General features: G+C 38.1%; 1 protein-coding gene across 3 annotated transcripts in view; it reads right to left on the bottom strand.

The window, feature by feature from the left end:
• Positions 1-15,437, bottom strand: part of TGFBR1 (transforming growth factor beta receptor 1) — a 57,013-nt gene that overhangs the window by 20,858 nt on the left and 20,718 nt on the right. For 2 of the 3 annotated variants that reach the window (XM_036074146.2, XM_078061512.1), the window contains exons 2-3: positions 6,895-7,140; positions 4,286-4,528 (exon numbers count right to left, since the gene is read on the bottom strand). In XM_036074146.2, the coding sequence (XP_035930039.1) occupies positions 4,286-4,528; positions 6,895-7,140 (489 nt within the window). The remainder of the gene's footprint in view (positions 1-4,285; positions 4,529-6,894; positions 7,141-15,437) is intronic. The other variant, XM_036074147.2, reaches the window with a different exon arrangement.

Raw genomic sequence — 15,437 nt, 5'->3', positions numbered from 1 at the left:
TGGTAATGGTTTTACTGATGGGAGGAGAAAAGTATGTGAACACAAGAAACATAAAATCATTATGTACAATCCATACTGATTTCAATAAATCAGTAAAAATTATCACAGAAACCATTTCAAGACAAGCAATTTACGCACTAGGAACTGGCTGGCTGCGTAGGCAACATTAGTATCTTACAGAATGATGCCAAGTAACTTAATGTGGTGATGGGACACTGGCATTATTTCACCATCTGAACGTGCCCTACTCTAAAATATGTATATAAATTTTTAAAATACTGTCACACTTACTTGTTTACAGAAAAAGATTTATCACTACCTACAACATTTAAGTATCACTGTATGTGGGACTATTCCAATTCACTTAATATCACATCCCCTCATGGACTAAGTGTCATCTTAAATTATACTGACCCTGACAATAAAAATACCAGTATAAACCATGTTCTACACTAGTATTTTTTTCATACAATCTATACACATAAGTGTGTGTAATTTATAATCTATATTCAGAGTTCCTTGCTAGACCAAATTAACCCAATGGTAGTAAATGAAATTATGTGCTGTCTTGTTTCCTGATGTGAAATGCTTCTAAATTCAAACGTTAAGTCTTTAAAGTGATCAGAAGTTTTTCCTCTTTTCATCTATAAGTTTCTCAAATGGGTCCTTTTCCTCTTCTTGTTCTCTATCCTCCCCACCTCCTGCAAAGTAGTTAGCAGTCTAATTATAAACAATTGTTTTTATGTTTATAAGGAGGCTGCTAGCTAAAAACAGATCTGTGAAAAATCCTTATTTAAATCAAGGAGCTCTTTTAATATTATGAAGATCCTTAACTGTGTTGTTTAGTATAGATACTAATTTATAAAATTTTCTTACAGCCTTTGAATGGGGTCATATGATATACTTCAAGATTTAAAGTACACTTAAGAGTTAACTTCAGGAGGCTACTCTGGAAGTTAGAAAGGCAAGGAGTACAGAAGAAAGGGGAATTACAAATGGGAAGTCTGAAAATGTCTAACACATTCAGGTCCCATGTAAGTGATATGGTCAAGAAAGGCTACCAGGACAAGGAAAGTTTTTGTCTCCCCATTATCACTGGATTCTAGATCCCAAACTAAAATTCAAAGCCAAATCTAGATTCATCATATTATCTATATTTAGTTACCATAACCCACGTGAATACATGAGCATTTTTAAAAAGTAATAATTTTCTTCTAAAGAGAAAAATAAATAGGGCTAATTCAAATCTCTATGTTCTCTGCTTTCCTCTTCTGTATCCTTAGAACTGCTTGAAAGAAAAACTTCAATAGGGAAACAGGGTCCGAGCAGCTTCGCGTGCAGTGAACAATCGAAATAAGACCTGAACAACCTGCGTACATTATAAGAGATTATAAGCATGAACAAAACATAATGAACAGTGGCCTAAGAGATTCACTCTCTTTCAAAAACTGGCACATGTGCACATGCACACACACACTTTACAATCTAATGACAGCTTAAATAAGGGCACACTCACAACCTGTGATTCAAATTAATGCAACAGGGATTAGGTTAGCTTCAGGCATAGAGCTGCCCACAGTTCCCAAGTTAAAGATACAGTCTTTGAGAAATAGAGATCAGGCCTTTCCTCCACTATGGTCATGATACTAAATAATAAACATACGAATTCATAACATGAAATGTTTAGTTTTACCTTTTCTCAATAAGCAAAAGAACTAAAAAGGGTATTACATAAAGACATTTTACTTACAGTCATGAGTCCCATGCATGAGACAGCATTAAGGCTTTATAATGAATAGAAGGGAAACAGGTGGCATTTTCTGCTATCATTCACCATAAGATAGCTTCTGTCTCAATAAATTTGGAGGCCATTCAGCACATAATGAACTATGACAGGGAAAGGAGGCCTTCAACTAAGTTTTTTTGGTACAATGCAGCAAACTGATACCATATGTCAGATTTTTCTTCCAAGTATCTTTCCAATAAGAGTAACACCTGTCATTTGGACAGAACTACAATTTATCAAAACATCTTGTCTCACTTGAACCTCACAACAATCCAATGACGTGCACAGGGCAGGGTTCTTTACTTTCATTTTAAAGATAAAATAACTTGGGCATGAGACATCAGCTAACTGCCCGAAGCCACAGAGCTAGCAAACAATGTAGACAAGTTTTTGCAGGGTAAGGCATAAAAGGAGAGAGAGAAGCTTTCAGACAACAGAGCTGTGGTTCCTGGTGTATCTAAAAATACAGATAAAATGGAAAAAGAGTGATTTCATTCTTGACTTCATGTCTGTATCTTAAAAAGTAAATAAATGCATTCTTATTCAGAACTCTGCTGCCTTCCAGACAGCAATTTCTTCTAATCCTTTAGGTAGGCTTATTCCCCTGGAGGCCTGTTAGAGTACTGCTCTGCCAAGTGGCAGGAGCAGCTGTGACTTCCCTGGGTGTAAGTCTGGCAACAAGGGATTAATTCCAAATGATCTGTAGCCACCCTGATTTCCTGTGACTTTGGTCTTTGCTTATCACAGTTTTTTTGATCGAGGGATGACTTCTAGAATGAGCCCGATCTCCTTTGGGAACCCTTTGGACTAACTCAGAATCAACTGGAAACCCTGGGGAAGCCCTAAAACAAGCTCTCTCCACTCCTCTACCACTCCAGCCCAAAGACTGTCACCTCTCCAGTGCCAAGGCTGTTCCATCTCAATCCAACCTCTCACTGCCTCCCTGCTCACAATGGTCTCAGGGATCCTTAAAGGCTGCCTTGAGAGACCTGGGTTCCAGTGCAAGCCTATATGTGTCCTAGTGTCATGGATCGAAGTCACTTACTGAATATACATGGCCAAAGTCAACAGACAACTTCAGGCCAAGAAGTTAATTTCTTCATACTTATATGACTCAACAGATATGCATATAAATCAATATATATTCATTTCCTTAAAATAAATAGACATTTGTCATTGTGTGAACTTTCTGTAGTATCAGATGTGATTTCATGCTTCAGTCATATTCTTCCTCCGGTCACAACTTCTGCTTTAATGTTCGTTTAGTAACTTGATTATAAAATTAGCGAAATTTTCATTGGGTATATTTTTTCTTTTTTTTTTTTTAAGATTTTATTTATTTGACAGAGAGACACACAGCGAGAGAGGGAACACAAGCAGGGGGAGGGGGAGAGGGAGAAGCAGGTTTCCCGCAGAGCAGGAAGCCCGATGCAGGGCTTGATCCCAGGACCCCGGGATCAGGACCTGAGCCGAAGGCCGACGCTTAATGACTGACCCACCCAGGCGCCACCATTATGTATATTTTCAAATCTTCATTTTATCTATAAACCTAGGCTTTCTTTGAAGTTGATTTATATTTTCCAAAAGACAGTATATCTCAGGATCTGTTCCATATTTATGATGAGGAAACAGAAGCCCAAAAGAAGAAAAACAGTTTAACCAAGGTCAGAGCCAACCAATGACAAAATTTGCACTGGAATCTAGATCTCTTGATTCCTGGCCCAGTGTCAAATTACAATATTGTAGAGGACAGGGGTCTTCCTCTCTTAGCATCCTTTCAAAGCACATGCAAGTGAAAAAATAAATCCCTTTCAGTTTAAACATGAAGCACTGCTATACCAAAATCCACTTCAAGGGATGATCCTGGCAATTAACCAGTCTATTTCTGACACCGCAAGAATCAGCAAATGGAACTGAGAAAAGCAAACATCACAGAGGCCATGAATCCATAAAGCTATATTCAATAATAAGGTGGTTAGACATTTTTCTGAAGTGAGAAAATCATCATTAGTTTAATAAAAAACTAGGTCTGAGCTAAAGACAGCAATTTCATATGTTAAAAAAGCAAATAACCTTCACAATTCCAAACACATTTTCTGTCATGCTTGCTTTCAAGTATAAAAATAAAGCTGCTAAACAATCCTGAATAGAATGGGTAGCCGCAGATCATTTGAGTATCTATGAACTTCAGCCTCACCGATAAGAAAATAATTATCCTTATTCTTTTTATCTCATGGAGTCATAAGAAGGTGAGAAAGCTTTGAAATTTACACAAACATGAAGCTGACTTACTTATTTCAACAGTGAAAGTACATTCTAATTTGTCTATGCTAAACTAGTCACAGTCAGACCTTTATTGGGCTTAAAGTTGGAATTTGTATTCACACTATCCCAAGTTTTAAACACACTAAGCCAAACTGGCTTAGCCAACTAATAAAATAAATAATCCAGTTAACTTTTAAAAGATTTCTTAGGAAAAAGGAAAAATAATTCCATTACCTGATCCAGAACCTGATGTCGTCATATCATATATTAAATCTTTTAATGTAGTGCCCTCTGAAATAAAAGGGCGATCTAAGGAAGGATCCTCTTCATTTGGCACGCGATGGTGAATGACAGTACGGTTATGGCAGATATAAACCATCAACATGAGTGAGATGCAGACAAAGCAGACTGGTCCAGCAATGACAGCTGCCAGTTCGACGGGACCAAGGCCAGATGATGGCTTTCCTGAAAAAGGACCTCAAATGAAATAAACATCAACAATAGCAAAAACACTGAAGGTGGCAACCACAATTTCCTAATCCTCCACATTTCCTATACTTGGCCACTACTCCCATTAGTCAGAGAACCTCATTCCAGAAGCTCATAAGGCTCAAGTCCAGAACAAGTGAATCATCCAGTCTTCACCCACTGGCCCCCCTTTCATGATCACCAGCTCAGTCAACATCCACTTACTCTTCCTCTGCTCTTTAGCCTTCATCTAAGGAAGTAACTTTCCCATTCTTGAGATCTTTATTTGGATTTCTTATGATAGAATCCTAATGCTAGTAATTTCTTTTAAGAAGAGTACATGGGTCCTTATACACTGAATACTTAATTATCTAAAAATGGCTATTGCTTTTGTATATGGAAAATCTTGGCTGATCTAAAGAATTTTGGGTAACAATTAATATACGATGTTCCTCCGCCTTTTGGTATTTAAAAAAAGAAGAAAATCTCAACTTTTTCTCCCTTTTAGAGGTAAGCGGTGCTACCTTGGGCTGAATGCATAAACAATTTTTTTCTTTATTCTTGAAACCGACACTTTTTTATTGTATGTATTTGGTTAAGTATTTTTTCATTAATTTCATTAATTTTGGTAGCACATTCTTTTCTGTCTGCTTGTATGTCATTTTCTGGAATTTCTGTAGTAAGCATACTGGATCACCTAGATTTATCCTCTACATCTCTTAATTTGCCCACTGTCTTTTCTCCCTGAATTGTAACACAATTTCTCAAGCTTGTCTTGCCTTAAGCTTGTCTCACACTAGGCTATAAAATATTAGTCTCCAGTCTGCTACTCACTTTCAATATTACATTTTTAAAAATAATTCATCAATTGAGCTTTTCATCTAAAAGTGATCTTTAAGTGAAAATGAACTTCGGACTATCTGAAAGTTCTTCCTTATCATGAGGTAAGTCTTTTTCATAGGATGAATCTACTCTGATTTACCCAGTTCAGTTCACTTCTTTTGAACCACTGAATCTTTTCATTTGGTAATTTTTTGGCTGTTTGCTTAACAGAGACCTGGGAATGAGGGATTTATGTATGTTTAGCATTAGAAATGAAGTAAGTGCTTCACAAGGCTTTATAAGCCTTCATTTAGATATTTCAAGCCCAAACAATGGAAATGGGGAATTCCGGAATTGTAATTTTCTTTGTCATATTAGAATTGCAGATACCCTAAACAGAAGTCAGAAAAATTAGTCATTTGAAACTTGCCATGGGGAAGCTTCCCTATAATGCTGGAGATCTGGTTTTACTTTGCTATTATCACTTCAATGAAGAGGAGGACTGCCTCCCTCTGTAGCCTGCAGGACTGGCCCTTTTCTGCTCGGCCACAGTAGCACTTCCTACTTCAGTTAGCATGATGCCTGGATCAACTGTGAGTGGAGAGTGAGCACTGTGGTCTGCCTCCCTGAGCAATGAAACCAGGTACTTCTTCCTAAAGGAGAATGACCGTTTGCTCCTGTAACCTTCTCACCCCAAACCCCTCAGGTTAAGGTTTGGTGGGATTTTGTAAGAGGTCCTTTCACTCCCTGCTTTTCATATGGGTAGTCAAACTTCACTAGTCTGAAGTTATCTGCACTACAAATTACAGAAGTTTCTCACAAGCGCAGGCATGAGGGTGGTGTTCTTCCATCCATTCGGCTAGCATGAATATAGATTTCCCACATTTTTATATTCCTCTGATTATGACAGTAGAAATTTGGGATTTGAGGAAGGTGATGGAGGAGTTAAATACATGTGCTCAGACTAACACCTTAAACCAGAACCTGAAAATTAAACTAATCCTAAGAGTGTATAAAGCCTTCAAATTCCTGGCTCTGCCAGGACATTGTAAAATGTAAACTATGGCGAAGGACCAAAACCTAGAAATCACATATAATGATTTATAAAGATCATAAAGCAAGGTTACATTACAAAATGAAGGCATCTGGACTGTTTAGTGCTGCTCTCAATTCCTGCCCATTATCAATTGCTTTAAAAGGCTGGAGCATTATATAAGGAAAAGAAATCCACTCTGAGGGCAAAGTAGGGACCCTCTGAGGACATACTGCTATGGCAGCTTTGTCAGAATTCGCCTTTAAAAGGCTAGCCTTTAGGCCCTAACGGACCTCAGAGAAAGTCTATTATTGGAACCACGCTGTCAAACAACACACACCCAGAAGTCGGAATCTTGGCTACTCCTGTAACTCTACAACTATGGACAGGTTCCTTCTTGCCTCGGAACTGAATGAGCTGGGGTAGACGAAGTTCTAAGATCCCTTCCAGTTCTAAAACCATAGTCAGAATCAGCTTTTCTTGTAGTATTAAGAAAAAAAAATCTTATACAACAACTTACCAACAGTTGGGAGTTCTATTTTATTGCAGTGGTCCTGGTTGCAGCAATAGGTTGTAGTAACAGACCCAGTTTTTGAAGACGGTGCACATACAAATGGTCTGTCTCGAGGAATTAGGTCAATTTCAGCTATACACATGCTATTGTGTATAACTTTGTCTGTGGTCTCTGTGACAGAGACAAAGCAGAGCCCATCTGTCACACAAGTAAAATTGTCTTTTGTACAAAGGTGGCAGAAACACTGTAATGCTGGAAAAAGAGAACAAGATTCTATTAGAAAAAATTCTCCAGGTTAACAATTTGAAATTATCCCATATTCACTAAAATAATACATTTCTGATCCTATTATAATCATACAATTTCTTTGCACTGTTCAAAAAACAAAACTCTTACTACTCTCAGAATTTCTAAATTCGGGCGCCTGGGTGGCTCAGTTGGCTGAGCGACTGCCTTTGGCTCAGGTCATGATCCTGGAGTCCCGGGATCGAGTCCCACATCGGGCTCCCTGCTCAGCAGGGAGTCTGCTTCTCCCTCTGACCCTCCCCCCTCTCGTGTGCTTGCTCTCTCTCTCTCTCTCATTCTCTCTCTCAAATAAATAAAATCTTAAAAAAAAAAAAAAAAAGAAGTTCTAAATTCTGTTGAGAACCACACATACGTAGGAGCCAAATATGATAAAATCTGGACCCACGTTTTTTTCTAAAACTTTTTTGCTTCCAAGTATAGAAAAATTCTTACAAGTAATTTCATTAAGTTAAGACAAGCATTTGCCCTCCTATTTGAAACACAGTACATTTAAATTTTTTATTGTTATTCTTAACAGCTCAAAGCTATGTATTCACATAGTCCCCCATTGGGAAGCAATGTGTGAAAATACTTCTACCTACTCATGGTAGGTTGGAAATGTCATTTGGGTGGATTTATGGCAACGGAGTAAAATGGAAATAGATTTGTATTAAGCCAGACACTCTTTCCTCTTATGCAAACCCTAAGAAAGACATATATCTTCTAGCTAGGATTAGTGTACTTGCTCAGTAAGCCAAGGAGACTGCACCAGTAATACGTAAATGCTCCAATCACACACCCAACCATAGACTGGAGAAACACTAGCTCCATGCCCACTTCTATCTTTTGGTCTTTCTGGCTCAACTCCAGAGGTGACTCCTTTAGGGAAGTCTTCCCCTAATTACCCCTTCCCATATACACAGACACACACACCCTCCACCATGCTGTCCAATGAGGTTAAATGCTGCCCAAAGCACACACTGCTTACCAGATTGCTAATTTTTTCTCTCCCCTATGAAACTATAAGCTCATTGAGGGCAGAGATCCATAGTAATCATTTCCATAAATCCATATTTAACACTAGGCCTAGTACATACCAGCATTCAAAAATGATTTTTGTTAAGTGAATGACAGAATGGATACTTACATTCCACTACAAACTCATGAAACTGCAAAACACAGATATGTCCTTAAGTCCAAACAAACTTGCCAATTACTTGTTGGAAAGGAAAAAGTTACAGTCCAGGTATGTAGTATGTAGAATGGCTACCTACAATGAGGCCAAGGAGGTCCACAGAAACTGTGTATCTAGAAAAAGAATAGCTAGGCAGGCAGGGCAGAAGAAAGCCAACTCTGCACAGCTAAGTTGCTGTGCAGGAAGGGTTAACTCAGCAGGCTTGAGTTGCTCAAACCCTGCACGTTCCCAAGAAAGGCCTGTCTTCAGGCCTGGCCCCTGGCCAATCCCTAGGAAATGAGCTCTGAGCCCTTAAAATATTCTCCCTGGTAAGAATGCTACAAGCCTGTGTGACTGAGCCCCAGTAAAAACCCTGGACACCAAGGCTCTGCTGAGCTTCCCAGGCTGGCAACACTGCGCACGTGCTGTCACGCCGCTGCTGAGCTATGGCATGCACCTGTGCTCCTGCACTAGCCGAGGACACCTGGAAGCTGGCACCTGGTTTCTCCTGGGATTTGCCCCGTGCGCCTTTTCCTTTTGATGATTTAATATGTATCTTTCCCACTGTAATAAACAATAACCATGAGTACAACAGCTTTTCTGAGTCCTTCTAGCAAATCACTCACAGCCTGAGGATGGTCTTGGGGACCTCGACTCACTTGCTAAACCCAAACCTGGAATGTCAGGATCCCCTCAAGCAAGTGCTTTTTGGTTGCTGGCTTAATTAATATACTTGTTTATTACCTTTACAGACCAGCAAATTTTACCTTAATCATTATAAAAATTCTTTCTTCTGAGATGGTTCAACTATTTGAATTAACTCTTCCCAAACATAAGAAGAACTCAAAAACAGTATTTAAAGAGACACAATCATAGTCTAACATTTAAAAATTATTTTTTTTAATTTTTAAAAATTTATTTAAATTCAATTTAGTTAACATATAGTGTATTAGTTTCAGAGGTAGAATTTAGTGATTCATCAGTTGCATATAACACCCAGTGCTCATTACACCAAGTGTCCTCCTTAATGCCCATCATTCAATTACCCAGTTCCCCCACCCACCTTCCCTCCAGCAACCCTGTTTTTTTTCATAGAGTTAAGAGTCTCTTGTGGTTTGCCTCCCCGTTTTCATCTTATTTTATTTTTCCTTCCCTTCCCCTATGTTCATCTGTTTTGTTTGTTAAATTCCACATGAGTGAAATCATATTAACATTTAAAGATTATTAAAAGAGATGGTGGTTATTCATGGTGAGGTATAGGGGTGATTATAGGTTCAATTTCCTAAGGAGGAATTCTGAATAAGAAACCCATGCACTGGTTTCAGGGATACATGAATGCCATGAAACTGTCAAATGTATGTATTTCCATTTTGGAGGTTCATAGCTTTCAAGACAAAGGGGTCTACCACCCACAAATTAAAACCACCACCATAGGAGATTATCATCATTCTCTCCTGAATCCCCTTTACTCATGGTCAGTCAATCAACCAATATTTTCTAACCATTAGCTTTATCAGTTACTGTACCAAAAGCTTAGTGTACAAAGATTGATAATTCATGGTCACAGCTCTTGAAGAGCTCCAAGGCCTACAGAAGGAGAACACCATAATCCAATGTGGTAATTGCTATATTTAAAAAAATACTGCCATGAGTACTCTCTCAGTTCTAAGACCTTCATCTTCTCCCTGAGCATATATGAAATGAGACCTATATATGAAATGAGACCTAAACACTTGGTCTAACAATTAAGACTTTTACTTTTGGGGTTCAACTTACCACTCACATTACAAATGCAATCTAGGGCCCACATGCTCCTCACCATTATAACAATCATGTCTTTCATGACCATGGTCTTTACACATACTATCTCTCTGCCTAGTTTAAACCACCTCTCATCCTTTAAGACCCTATTCAAACAAGATCTTTTCCATGATAGGCTCTAAACCCTCCCCTACTCTTAAGATAAGTTGGCAGGTCCTTATAATATGTTCCCATAGTCCTCTCTGTATACCTTTAAGATAGAACAAATCTATATATAGTTTGCTGTTAAAGTGTCTCTCATTACACTAAGAAGGGCCAAGGTTTTTTTAAATTTATTTTCCCACCATTGAATCCTGGACTCTTAGTGATCACAAAAATATATGCTAAAACAGTGTTTCCCAAACAGGAGGTCACAAGTATGTTTGGAGAAGGGGAATCTAAGAACTGTGTACAAAATTTTGTTAATGTTTTCATTTAAAAGATAATCTAAAATGAATGATAAAAATGCTGAACCATAAGTAACCACAATCTAAACAAGTACTGTCAGTAGGCTTTCACTGACGCTTCTTCAGTTGTGTTAAAATCTCCTTCAGGCCAAATGTCCTGAGGGCACACTGTACAAGCAAAGCTCTCACAGTAACTGTAACCAACAGTGAAAAATACAGGCAACTAGAATCATGAGAGCATATGACAAGACAGGCATGGTATATCCAAAGCCAACAGTCTAACAGTTAATACCATATATATGATACAAGTATTACATGGATCCTATCTTTGTAGTACAATTGCAAAAGTTCATTGGAAGTAAATGTGGTTGGAAGTATCCAAAGACGTGTTTCCATTCTCACTTCCAGCATGAGCTAGTGTAGAGAATCATTTAATAAAGACTTCAGTAATGACAGAACGTTAACCTCATCTTCAAATGAACACCACAGCTGACATCTCATTAAAATCGGTATTTGAGGGGGGCGCCTGGGTGGCTCAGTCGTTAGGCGTCTGCCTTCGGAAATTGGTATCTGAGGAATGCTTGCTGGCAAGTGTTTTGGTTAAATACGAGGTCTGACTATCCTGAACATGCAAACAAAGCTTGAAGTCATTAATAGCACCTTGCACAACATTACTTATGGAGAATGGGTACTTGAAGCTTTTAGTATCACTGAAGTTAAAATACAGAAACAGATTTAAAATGGAATGAGACCTAAGGCTATTTTTTTCCTACTGTGAAACCTAAACATCATCTGTCACACTGAATAATTGTATTAATTTGAAATTTGTTGGTTTTGTAGTTGTCTTTGTATTTAATTTGCAGGCCTGGTTTATAGTTGTAAATGAGCCAAAAACAAAAATTTTATGTCTAGTTTCATAGCTACACAATTTAAGTAACATGAAAAATACATTCCGTATGTTTCCTTTCAAAGGAGTCATTGCTTAAGGCAAGTTTGAGAAAGTCAGGGCTAAAGGGCTTCTCTTAACAAGAGTCTTTCAGTAAGAAGAGGTCACTGGACAAATATAAACCTTACTTAACATAAAGCTTAACCAGGTAAGGGTTTATTTCTTGAGGGAATTTTAAAATTCTATTTTACCACTTTAAATCAGAGTTGAAACTGAATACAAGATTGCTGTTAAATGTATGAGATGCAGTAATATAGTTTAGGGAAAAAAATAAGACAATTTAAAAATTCCCATGCATTCATGAACTTTAATTCCCATTTTTTAAAAATTCAAATTTATTTTATTAATAGATAGATCTGACCCCTAGTTATCTCCCTTTCTTAATTAGGTTGTTGTTTCTGTTGATTTTTAAATGCACGTACAGGGCAAAATTTCTCCCTAACCAAGATATACAATGATGTCTTCTTCCCACCCCACCCCACAGCATCCTTTAACACCAGCCTCGTCAACTTGACTCTTTCATTTAATTCTGCCATTTTTCATTGAGCGTACCCATATGCTAGATGCTGCACAGGCTGTGGGGTGGAGGGATGAATAAGACAAGCTGGACTGAAGGAGTTCAGCAGGGTGGAAGAGTAAGGCATTAAACAGATCATTAAAACCCAGAGTCTGGAAGAGAATGATCAAAGTGCTTCAACTCTGCCAAGGTAGAAGGGAAGGCAAGAAAAGCTTCACAGGACATCCAAGTCAGAACTTGGAGAATATGTAAATCTGATCAATAGTTGAAGGTGAGAAAGTTGTCCTGACAGGGTTTTCTTTTCTCAGTGGCAGGATTTCATCTTTGGTGGCTATTATCCCAAGTGTTAACAAAACCATCAAATTTAAATAACTATTCAAGATACTAATCATAATGGTTTCATTTTATCAACAAAATGAACATAATACCTTCCTGACCTATTTCTTCATCTCAGTGAGATCGTCAAATGAGATACTGTACATTAGCACATTTTGAAACTACTAATATAAATCATACGTGACAATACAGAATTATCAAATATAATCAATGGCATTGTTCCAAACACAGTTTTTATTTGTAGGCCACCAGAGAAACACATTTTCCCAAAAGCAACGTGTAAAATTCCACTCTACAATCCTAGACAGACAGGGCCATAGGAAACCTCAAAGATCATCTCATTTTAATTCAGTTCTATCATTTTATTAATGAAAAAACCTATCATTTTATTAATAAAAAAACAAAACTTAAGAGTATCAAAATAATTTATAAACAATATTCTACCCATATTACAGGTCGATGTGAATTCCCACTACATTATCATCACAAATGTGATGGTGTTGGTATCTGTATGTTTCTGTGTTGGTATCCATATGTGAAGTAACTCAAACCTTTCAAGATTCCCCAGTGGTTCAATAGTACGGTTTCCTGTTTGGACCTCTCGAGTCTGACTCTTCTGCCCGACAGTAAAGATAAGAATCAAACTCCCTGTTCAGGACCTTTCTCCTACCTTGGCCACCTTTGGCTTCTGTGCCCTAATATCTACCAGCAGCCACAGCTTCCTCCCCATTCTAAAATGCACATTTTCCCACACTTTAACTTCTGAACTCTGCATCTGCATTACAATCAAGGTAAAAAGAAAACGCCAGTTTCTGGACAGAAAGTTAAGACATGATACAGTTGTTGCAACCTCTGCATGTGCAAACTTGGCCATGTAAGGAAGGGATTATTCATTTAATCACCACTTTACTCATCTGCATTGGTAGCTCTCCTGAAACTAAAATTTAATTTAACCTTAATCCCTATTAAAGTCTTCATAAAGATTTCACTATGGCTCAGCACTACAATGAAAAGCTGCTGTATTCACAGAAAACTGTCAATCCCGTGCCAGGAAATATAATTACTAGCAACAGAAATTTCCAAAGATTGCAGAATAAATCAGAATTTTCAAAAATTTGAAGATGTTGGTGTGATGTGAAAGACTGTCAGAAACCAAACATCTAGCTGTCATCAAAGAAAGTGATAACAGTAACGAGAGACAGCAGGATCCCTGAGGTTATCATCTTCAGTGATGGTGATAAATCCCAAGTTGAGATTCTGGCTCTTCTTCCCAACTATAAAGGAAATTTCCATCATTACCTCATTTCAGTGTGTCTGGAGGTCACATATCAAAACACTATTCTACCTAATGCTAGGGCCCCCGAGGGTTGATTCACAAGCCTATATCTCTGGCTACACATATGGAAAAGTAGACAGCCTGTGAAGAGTATACAGAAAAGACATCTATAACTTGTGTTGATTAAATAAAAACTAGTACCAGAAACCTTGTTTTCCCTGGCCAAGAGTGATAGTGTCTATAAAACTTATCCCCCTTTTTATGTATATACTTCAATACTCTTTCCTTTTTCAATGCTTCTTATTTGGTGTCTCGATCCTTCTTCCCCTTTATCAAGAACTTGACTGAAACGTCTGATAAAATTCACTAGTGAATTCACAATGTTCTTTTCTAAAATTCTTTAGGATATGAGACACACTGACACATCTTTCTTTATTAGTTTACATGACATCACACTTCCCTAACTTACGTCCACAGTCAGCCCTTTGCTACATCTCAGATCTACATCTCTGCAGTTCTTGACTTTACACTCGTGCTCCAGACTCATATTTTAACTGCCTTCCAAGAAATGCTCTGCTTGGCTTTTAGTGAAAAGTCAACACATTTAAAACCAAATACAACATTATTCCTCTAATAGTGGTATATGTGATTAAAAGGCCCCTGCAAGAACTCCTAGGTTCTTTCTTTCTGAGACAGCTCAGCAGTTAAAAAGGAACAGAGGGGATGAAGATTTCTCTCACCAGAGACTGAATTCCAATCTTTTCACTACTCTGACTTTGCTGGTCACGACCCTTCTTTTCCTTCCCCTTCTCATTATAGCACAATTATACTTTACTACATAGTGAGAGTATTTCCAAATATTATAAATATGCACCAACCAACAACAGGCAGGTGAAGAACATGCACAATGCCTTTTATTCAGTCTGCTTATTCATGCTGCACAGGCTGTGGGGTGGAGGGATGAATAAGACAAGCTGGACTGAAGGAGTTCAGCAGGGTGGAAGAGTAAGGCATTAAACAGATCATTAAAACCCAGAGTCTGGAAGAGAATGATCAAAGTGCTTCAACTCTGCCAAAGTAGAAGGGAAGGCAAGAAAAGCTTCACAGGACATCCAAGTCAGAACTTGGAGAATATGTAAATCTGATCAATAGTTGAAGGTGAGAAAGTTGTCCTGACAGGGTTTTCTTAAATGTTTTCTTAAATGTTTCTTCTGTTAAAAACAGAAGCTCATACCCTGTTGGCAAAGATGAAGGCAAAAGTAAGAAGCTGTAACAAATCCTTTCAGGTACTATGGGCAACCCCATTACAATGTAGTCTATGTCTCTACTCCAGTTCTGCCTTCCCCTCTTCCCACTACTCCCAATGCCACACCCTCTCTCAAGGAGACTTGTCCTCTTCTCCCTGTTCCAGCTCTGGGGAAAGCATATATATGTTCTCTTCCTCTTTTTTAAATATGCTGCAAATCTCTGTAAACAAGGCTAAAACCCTGACCACCAACTGAGTTTTGTTCTTCAAAGCACTCAGTGGTTCTTCTCAACTGCACCCCTTTAGGTTACCTGGCAGCAGTAATGTCAAAGTCAGCTTGTCAAAATACCAAGGACCATACAATGTGAAAGTGAATTCTCTAGTCTAGTCTAGATAACACTGCACTCTCAAATTTAGGGCTTCAAAACAAAAATATGATTTATCCAGACATTTCTCCAGAAAGTCCAAGCACTTAAGAAACATCATTCTGATTCATACAACTCCAACTTGGAAGACCAGGGGCACACCTAAATTCTCAATCACTTGTTTTTCCACAACACCT

This window comes from Halichoerus grypus, chromosome 14 (genome assembly GCF_964656455.1).
Source record: "Halichoerus grypus chromosome 14, mHalGry1.hap1.1, whole genome shotgun sequence".
NCBI lineage: Eukaryota > Metazoa > Chordata > Mammalia > Carnivora > Phocidae > Halichoerus > Halichoerus grypus.
This window is presented reverse-complemented; position numbering and strand designations above follow the sequence as displayed.